The sequence below is a fragment of the Oryza glaberrima genome, chromosome 6 (assembly GCF_000147395.1).
Source record: "Oryza glaberrima chromosome 6, OglaRS2, whole genome shotgun sequence".
Taxonomy (NCBI): Eukaryota; Viridiplantae; Streptophyta; class Magnoliopsida; order Poales; family Poaceae; genus Oryza; species Oryza glaberrima.
In genome coordinates this window covers 25,783,179-25,792,782 of record NC_068331.1, presented here as the reverse complement: position 1 = coordinate 25,792,782, position 9,604 = coordinate 25,783,179, and the positions used below count along the sequence as shown (strand labels likewise).

General features: G+C 42.7%; 1 protein-coding gene across 1 annotated transcript; it reads right to left on the bottom strand.

Moving 5' to 3' along the window:
- Window positions 1-1,996: 1,996 nt before the first annotated feature.
- LOC127777219 (protein STRUBBELIG-RECEPTOR FAMILY 3-like) lies at window positions 1,997-8,625 on the bottom strand. Its single transcript, XM_052303778.1, has 16 exons — window positions 8,249-8,625; window positions 7,101-7,230; window positions 6,956-7,024; window positions 6,737-6,802; window positions 6,585-6,656; window positions 6,426-6,497; window positions 6,275-6,346; window positions 6,128-6,193; window positions 5,098-5,163; window positions 4,459-4,934; window positions 4,016-4,374; window positions 3,641-3,909; window positions 3,420-3,558; window positions 2,876-3,015; window positions 2,570-2,726; window positions 1,997-2,413 (listed from the first exon to the last, which is right to left on the bottom strand). The coding sequence occupies exons 1-16, from the start codon at window positions 8,370-8,372 to the stop codon at window positions 2,330-2,332; spliced, it is 2,361 nt and encodes a 786-aa protein (XP_052159738.1). The 5' UTR covers window positions 8,373-8,625; the 3' UTR covers window positions 1,997-2,329.
- Between the last annotated feature and the right edge of the window lie 979 nt (window positions 8,626-9,604).

Below are 9,604 nucleotides of genomic sequence, written 5' to 3'. Positions count from 1 at the left end.
AGTAGCGATACCGATCCTTGCCGCTATTAATTAGTGATTAATTAATTATTAATTAATTTCTAATTAGGATAATTAATCACTAATTATTATTAATTAATCATTCTCGCACCTCTGCCGCGTGACACTGCGCGGTCTCGCATCCTCTTCATGCGAGACCGCCCGTATCGTCAGCCCATGTCAGTTTCGCGCAGCGGTTTAGCGATACCGGTGATATATTTGTGCCAAAAAGTTTATATCAAGACTATTTCTGAGAAAAAAAATATGAACAGTATATTTTCAAATTTAAGTCTGAACCTAAGCGGCTAAGCCTAATCCAGGCCAAGTGGCCAACCCAGTAATACCTTTGTGGAATAAGTTCACTTTGACTCCCTTAAAAGTGACTCGAATCTAATCCATGACCCTAAACCACAAAACCGGATATCTCGACCCCCGAACTATTGAAACCGGTGCAATTTGACTCTCTATGTGGTTTTGGAGGGCGGTTTCGCTGACATGGTGGTGTTGACCTAATCTGTGGGGTTGACGTGGCGCTTAGGTGGCATTTAAATTAAAAAGTATCCGTGGGACCCGTTTATCATTCACACACTAAAAAATTGTGGAGCCAACTGACATGTGGGCCCCACATGTCATCCTCTCTCTTTCTTCTTCCTCCCCTCTTCCTCCCTTCTCTCTTTCCTTTTCTCTCCCCTTCCACCGGCCGCGGGGAGCACGGGCTGGAGCAGCGGCGGGAGCTGAGCTCGCCACCGCCACGAAGGTCGGCGCCGGCACCGCTGGAGGCGAGATCGACCGGACATGCAAGTGCGTGAACCCTGGGCCTGGGAGCCCGACGGGATTGGACCGCCACGGAGCTCCGCTTTGGCTGCGGCCCGGGCGCCCTAGCCGAATGCTTCATGCCGCAGCTCGTCAGCATCATGCACGTAGCCGCCGAGAGGGTCAGTGTCATGACTCGTGACCCACCAATAAAATCAAAAAAAAAAAAAAGAAAATCAGCCATCCAGTGCAAATTCACCACAAAAGCACGGTGAAAACCACCTGTTAATTATGAAATCTCCACCGCGATGCAGGAGATGGGAAAGAGCATGTCTCGGAGTTCTCTTTATATAGGCCGGAGGGGAGGAGGTCGACCGCACGGACGGAAAACAGCGCCGGCGACAGTGGAGCTCCCTGTTGAAGACACCGGTTTAAGAAATCGATTGGGGGCGATTTAGTGCGGGATTAAGTGGGATTTGTTGGGGAAATTGATGCCCACTACACAAGGAATCGATTTTTGCAATTAATTTGGAGGAGAAACAATAGGGCAGGGAGATCAACGGAGGTGGCAGTACTTGAGTTCCACGGGAGAGATGAACAAATGACGGACAGAGGTGGAAGAAGCTCCTGGCGAGCTGGGCCCGCCTGCCAGCGCATGGACAGCGAATGGAAGAGAAAGAGAGGGGGGAGGATGAGGAGAGGATGATTTATGTGGGCCCCACCTGTCAGTGGTCCCACCCATACTTTTGGTGAATGACAAATGGGTCCCACACATATTTTTTTATTTCTAATGCCACTTAAGCACCACATCAACGCCACGTGGAAATGAGACCGAGTCAACATTGCCACGTAGACGCCACATCAACGAAACCGCCGAGGGAGTCAAATTACACTGGTTTTGAGAGTTGGGGGGTCGAGATATCCGGTTTTGTGGTTTAGGGTCACGGATTAGATTTCGATCACTTTTGAGGGTCAGAAAGTGAACTTATTCCTACCTTTGCAAGGTCAGAAATGGACCGTAATTAACTTCCACAAGCCCATAACATACCTTGTGCCAGCCCAGCTCGGCCCATAGCTCAGGTCCACGACACTAGATACTCCTTGCCAGAGATTTTACCGGTGTCCAGATTCCTGAATCCAACATAAACTTCTGATCTTGCAGCAAATAAAACAGATCATTACAGAATATGAAGGCCGGGCCACTTTTTCCCCAGGTCTACAGACGATATACATAACATGAAACACAAGCAAGAAAGTAGCCCTATGGCACAAAATTGAACCAAATCATGAATGTTGGTTACAAGAAGGGGGTAATGATATAATATCATGTCTGCAAAAGAATACATCAATTTCAAATTTGCAACAACTAAGTACATGTTGGCTGTACCTCCAGTATCCTTTCCTGTGTAAATGTGGCTCCAAGTTGACACACGTTATGGTGTTAGTGTATACTGCTCTAGGGAAAATAATGTTCTTTGCCAGAATTCTCCCCAGAATGTGCCGAAAGAATTTCCTCCCAGTATCTACAGGCAACTCAGCAGGCGCTCGAGATCTGTATGTCCTTGATTTTTGTTTTGTGTTACTCCGATTCCTCACCAGTTTCATTTACCATTCTAGCTAGGTCTTGGACAACTTCAGACATTGGTGGCCTGAATTGTGGTTCCTGCTCCATTAGGAAAGTTTCAGATTTTACACATGATCCCTAGTACTCAAAACGCTTTGTGCAAAGAATGTAAAGCATCGGAACATGTGCATGCGTAATACTAGTATGCTTGCAAATGCAGTTCCAGTACGAATGAAGAAAATACACATCAATTACCCGGATACACCCGCTGATTATGTCAGCAAAGCGTGACAGTGCTTTCTCAGAACATTGCCCTTGTATAGAAGGGTCCACCATCCTGGACAGTGATTCTATGTCATGAAGCTGAGAATTGGCCCATCTAACAAGATGTTGCTCAGCACGTGGGAGTGAACTGAAATTTTTTTTGAGGATAAAACAGGCATGTTAATCAAATAGTTCTTTCCTCGTTTCGCACTAAAATTTTGATCTAAAACAATTACGGACAGCTCTTGAACTCCTGATCAAACATCATGAGAGAATGATACTTTAAATTTTTCTTACCTGTCGTATGGTTTACGCCCAGTAAGAATTTCTAGCATCACTACTCCAAAACTGTAAACATCACCTTGTTCTGTAACTATCCCAGATTCCCGGGATTCCGGTGGTTCATAGTTCAACAGTGAATGCATTCGATCTGCCAACTGGAACAAGAACATACAATCTGTAAGTGCACCAGCTGTCATTTCCATCAACATAACAAGATGATTTCTTCACTGCCTAGCAAAATTAAATTAGCTAAATCTACTCATTTGTGATCAAACAACAAAGCATGGCATCAACTAGTCTAGCAGCATAGTAAAAGTAATTGCCAGTGAATCAAAATTTAATTATTTCCAACCAACGGGTAGAGAAGAATTCTCTAGTAAGGTTTATTTAAGGAAATTTCCAATAAGCTTAGTCACACCTAAGGACCTGTTTGTACCTCCTCAAGGACTATAAAATGTAAATCACTCTTTACATGTTCTAAATTTAAATGCTTCAGCTATGGCAACTTCAGCACTTCAATAAATACATGGAACAACTTATCACACATATTGTATCTTACCTGAGTGACAGAACTTGATGCCAACAATTTTTCTAGTCCACATTCAGCAACACGCACTGAAAATTTATTATCAAGGAGTACATTAGCCGGTTCAAAGTTCTGATGCACAATTGGAGGCTGGAAGCTTTCATGGAGATACCTACAGGAAAGGAAGTACAAAGGTTGAAAAAATGAAAGCCATACATGGATTACATTAAACATAGAACCATAATTTTACTCACTCTAAGGCCTTTCCTGAACCAAGAGCAACCTGGAGGCGAGCATTCCATGAGAGTGTACTATCAACTCCCTCTCTATCATGAAGTGCATCATCTAGTGTTTTTGTACTAAAGTGATTGTACACAAGTAACCGCTGCCCATATTCAGCACAATATCCAACTAACTCATGGATGTTAGGATGCCTGATATCCGAGACAAGCTGAACCAGGTCTAGAAATTCATCTACTGATATTCTTCCATTAGTATTGTCAATCTTCATTACTTCCAAAAACTACACAGAATAGCAGGAATCATGGTTAATATTTTAACTGCACACTGAATATAATGCATCACACTTCTCATTAGGATAGGTAATACTTAGTGGTTAGCACACACACCTTTCCTTCAGGAAACTCTGCTAGGTATACCTTTCCTAGTCTACTCTTTCTTATCAAATTCTCCTCTCTGAAACTGCTTGTATATTGCTGAAGAGATGCCACAGAGAATGAAGTGGCAGAAGTTGGTTTATTTATCCTTGGTGGAGATATGTATCTCTTTTCTGGAGGAACAACAGGATTTACAGTAACTTTTTCAACAGGGAATGATGGCAGGAAAGGAGGGGGTGGTGGGGGTGGTGGATCAACTGCAAAAAGTTCTGAATTTGTGCGCGCCAAATTATTTGGGTGCTCCAAATCAATTATGTGTTCTCTTTGGCTTTCAAGAGGCTTCTTAGGGACAGCTGCCAAACTTTGCTGATCTGAACATGTCAAATAACACTTCATATGAATGCCAAAAGTAACCGAAATCTATATTATGCTACTGGGAATTCAACATAAGTTACCTTTTTTAGCATCATCCCTTGGTTGCACTATAGACGGGTTGATTCTGTGTTCAACTGTATGATGCACCCTTGCCAATTGACTTCTGTTATAATCATATCTTGACCTTCTCTCTTGGTACTTGGACAAACAAAATATCACCAGCAGGACTGTAACTATGAACAGCACTACTCCAAGAAAAACAAATCCGACAATTTTGAGGGTTGATGAATTCTGTTTCTTAGATGATGAAATGTTGTCTCGAGTAGTTGGCCCATCAGAAGAGTTTGAGGGTGTTCTAGATGGTGGAGGGGCTGAAGAGGATGGAGGTGGTGGTGATGGTTCTAGATTTGGATTGGTTGGTGATGGTGTTGGAGGTCCTGTTGGTGACGGACTTGGTGCTGGTCTCGTTGGTGTTGGAGTTGGTGCTGGTCCTCCGGGTGTTGATGGTGGTGATGCAGAAGGAGCTATACTGGTATTAAATGGATTCCCATCCTTTCTGCATTTGTACAATGTTAGTCACTTAACAAGCCATACAGAATTGTTGTGATTAGTTTTTTTAGCTTGTATTAGATAAAATAACGTCAAGGTAGACAAGATAATGATTATAATTGAACTGGCTGACATCAAAAGGAAATTGAATACAAGAAAAAAAATCTTACTTGAAGTTTGGTATGCTCTGCAACTTTGGAGGCACCGGTCCAGAAAACAAATTATTCTCTATATTCCTGATCAGAGTAAACATGTTAAAGGATATGAGATCAACTATTCAATAAGAACATAGTTGTTTGAACAAAAATGGTCAAGGTATTGAAGCAGCATTGCTAGGGAGTGCTTATCAGAACAATAGTAAAAAGGGAAGCATTCGTTTTTCAAGTGAAACATTCAGTTGCGTCAAAAAAAAAAACATTCAGTTAATGGTTTTTGTAAAGACACTGTCTCCACCTTTTTTTTTTTTGATCAAGAGGCGTGAAAGCCTCCCATTTCCATTACTAGAAATGACACTGTAAAGTCTATCATTTCTGTCTACACCTACTCTCTCTGATTTCTGTTACAAGTCAGTTTAGTCTTTTCAGTTTTATTCTAAATATAAGCCAATTATGAACTTGTATGCATTTGTTTCTTTTGTTACTGCTATGTCATTGCTTAAATGAATGGATTTTCATCAACAAATGGTTTGCCTTTCCCATGTATCTCCTACCCCATGTCTACATGCACGGATGCACCAAATTCCCCAAACACCATAGAACAGAGAAGTTAGATGTTAGCTTAAATTTATCTAAGAAAAAGTAATAATATAGAATGATAATGGTTAACATATTGTCATTTCATAGACTACCTTAATTCCTATGTGCAAATCTGAAGGGACTTATAAGTACGTATGACATCAGTGATGGAAATTGCAGTGTATAGATTGCAAACACTGTAGATCTGTATGTCCCATATGTTATCTTTAAAGATTCCATAACAAAGTTAAGCACAGAATATATACTTTATACTGTATAGAAGCCAAAAGTTATTATCATACCACAGTCACATGCACTCTTTAAAGATACCATAGGCTTTAGGAAAAAAAAATGTACAGATCAGCCAAATTAAAGAATCTAAAATTAGCATGCCTGCAAATTTTTAGATCATAACATGCTAGAGAAACTGAATGAACATGGTGATAATGGAGAAGAGAGGGAATACAAGTCTTTAAGAGGGAGATCCTGCAAGACGTTAAGAGTCCCAGACAAGCGATTGCCTTGCATGTGCCTATGATATAGCAGATGAGGAATTAAGTTGAAAGATAGGAAATGTAATAGGAATTAAGTTGAAACATAGGTGTACACTTACAATGTAGTCAAAGATGACAGATTTTTCATAGATGGTGGTAACACACCAGTCAAGTTGTTAGAAGAAATATCCCTGCAAGAAACTGACCATCAGCAAACTAAGACAACAACCAAACACCAAGGCATAAAAACGTACAGAAATGGTATCTTACAAATTTACAAGTCCAGTGAGTGAACCAAAAGCATCTGGCAGTTGCCCATTTAGTTGGTTGTCATTGAGTGACCTGGGAAAACAAGGAAAATGATATATGTGATTTACAACACAAACTAGCCTGTATATAAACTTTCTGCGGAAAGAAGCGAGAATATACATGTCTGCCAAATTTTTAAGTTTTGCCAATGAACTTGGGATGCTTCCAGTGAGCTGATTAGCTGAAAGAAAACTGTACCAGTGCAAAGATCACAGGATCAATTGAATAATACCAAAGACTGATAAACTATAGATAAGATCAATCGTACATACATATGCTGCAATGTAACCGGTAGGTCTTCTGGTATAGTTCCACCAATTTTATTGTTACTAAGATTTCTACATCAAACATATAAATAATTCAATGAGAAATTTAACCAGGACATAAAAAAAGAGTTAATTCAACCAGACAAAAAAGAAATCCTAGAATCTTCTAGTTTTGACAGACACTACGATGGTTGTGGAAAAACTTTACAACTTCAACTCCCTTACATGGTGACGATGGAGGTGAAGTTCCCTAAGCCACCAAGCTGACCCCCCAAGTTTGCAGCATTCATCGTACTACAAACGGTGAGTTAATATGAGAACAAAACAAAGGATTTCCATGAGATAAAAGAAAACGCAATGAAGAACATACACTGAGGTTATACTTGAGCCGGTGCATACAACACCCTGCCAAAGCTCGCTGCAGGGGTCTCCGCCATTCCCCGACCATCCAGGAAGTTTTGGCGACCCCAGTGAAATGTACAATCCATTTATAGCAGAGACTACACAAGTTAAGGCAAACATAAAGAAGTCATTATTACAAAGAAAAACAGTGTGCACCTTTCTACGAGGACCACAAAATCACCTAAATTGCAGGACACATGAAGAACAATTGCAGGAATAACATGTGCACATCACGAAAAGAAATTGCTCAGTCCCTGATTTTAGAGCATAAACCTAACTAAATTGAGTAATGTGCACATCACAATGACTCAATGAGAACAACATACACCTATCACTTACATTATTCCCTTCCTATGATCATATCCTACCCCCTTCATTATGTTCAGTTGTTCATCAGTATGGCAATTAAAGGTGTCCATTCTGCTATTACTTGCATAGCCAATACAAATGTTTTCTCCTGCATGTTATCCTGTTTCCACCAATCCAGAATGCGAACAATCCATCTCTTTCAGTCTTTCTCCCATTTCTATTGAGGATGATAAGACATGAAGCACACGACACCACATCATCACAGGCCTCAAAAGTTCCTTTCGTTATCCCAGACGAAAGGGACAGCCAGATTGCTTTATCAAGCAAGAGAACATCAATTAATCCGAATTAGAACATGCCACAACCGCCTTGCCAAATGGCATTTGTGCTGAACTCAAGACAAAAACTAATCAATCCCAATGATGGAGTCGAACCGGGCCAATTCACAGAACCGATGATCCATTCCCACGACGCCCGCGCCGCCACCGACACAATCTCACCACGCACAGTTAATTGCAGCGGCTAAAAAAAATAACAGCGAAAACAACACGAACCATGGACTCATCTCGAAGCAGTTGCAAACTTGCAAGCAGCTGCAGCGGCGGAGCACAACGAGAACGAACCAATCCCCCTGCTCCCCCTGCTCATCTCGACGAAACTGAAACCCACGGACCCCACGCACGCACGCGAGCACGCACCACACGAACAGCACGAGCAGCGAGGAATCCGAGTCGTCTCCCCGTATCGACACCAACCGAACAAAACCAAAAAAAAAAAAAACCCAAGTCAAAGCACGAACCAACTTACCGTCAGCGGCGGCGGTGTCCGCGCGCGCCACCACCAATGCAGCGGCGGCGACGGCGGCGACGGCGACGACGACCAGCGCCCGCAACCCAACCCCACCTCCACGCCGCACCGTACCTCCCCGCATCGATCGCCGCCTCCCCCGATCACACCATCCGCCGCGCAGCGCAAGCCTCCGCCTCGATCAGATCGAGACCGCCGGATCCAAGCCACGCCACGCAATGCTCCCCGCTCGGAGCGCGAGCGGCGGGGCGCGGCAGCAGCAGAGCGAGCGAGAGCGATGTGTGCGAGCGCGAGAGCGAGTCAGCGAGCGAAGAGGTGGTGGTGGAGAAGTGGACGGAAGCGAGGAAGGAGATGAGGCTGGCTGGCAACGCAGACGCAGCTAAGAAGAGAACCCCGGGCACGCAACGACGCCGTAGAAAAGGTGGGCGCCCCCCCGCGCCTCGCGACGGCAACGGCAGCGACAAGGAGGAAAAAATAAAGGAAGAAAAGAGAAATGCGAAAAATGCTATGCGCTGGATGGATGGATGAATAACGAGTTACTACATATACAGCGATAACGAGTTAAGTATTTAAAAAGTGTGGAAATTATATTTAAAAGTTTTCTAAATTTATGAAAAAAATTATTATAGATAGATGTATATGTGAAATATATTCTCATCACCAAATATCAAGTTCAAACTTCACTTTGTATCAGAGTGAAACAAAAAAATAAATTTGATATGAATAGTAAACACGTCTAAAATTTACCATTTTTTCTCTCAAATAAAATTGAGTTTGGATTACAAATTTAATGAGAATGTATTTCATATCTATTTTTCGGAGTGTAAAACAAAACTTTTAAAGTTTCTAATAATTAGCTCGTTTTACATGATATTTACCCGAGTAATAACTGCTTCCAATGATTGGGGATTTATGGCGGCCGCGGCGTCGTCTCGTCCGAGTCGTCTCATCTCACGTTGGCAGGTGGGGCCCCGGTTGACGTGGCGCGGGCTCGCGTCGTCGCCGTGGCGCGGCTGGTCCACTTCGTGCACAGTGCTGCGTGGACCGGAGGAAGCACGTGCTGAGGAGGATCTTTCCCTCTCTGTGATGTGGGTGCGGCCTGTGTTGGCATTGGCTGTTTTTGCCGGGGGTTTTGGGTCTTTCTTCTTCTCTTCTCTCGTAGTGTCACACTAACACTAACATGTGTGGTTCTTTCCATCTTCATGTTTTTTTTATGACTTGCAAAGCTTGCAATTCCAAGTCGTCTAGCTCCAAAACAAAAAATTCAGGGGTCATCGATCCCAATATGTGTGACAGTGTGAGCGAGTCAAGGCACCAGTAAAATTTCGACACGGTAATGGCGTAATAATGTTTTAA

Excerpts from the sequence above, each read along its gene's own strand:
- LOC127777219 (XM_052303778.1), bottom strand. The coding sequence starts at position 8,372 with ATGCGGGGAGGTACGGTGCGGCGTGGAGGTGGGGTTGGGTTGCGGGCG. Across the intron at positions 7,231-8,248 it reads GGACACCGCCGCCGCTGACG|TCTCTGCTATAAATGGATTG; the intron begins GTAAGTTGGTTC and ends TAACTTGTGTAG. Across the intron at positions 6,347-6,425 it reads CTCACTGGACTTGTAAATTT|GGATATTTCTTCTAACAACT; the intron begins GTAAGATACCAT and ends AGTTTCTTGCAG.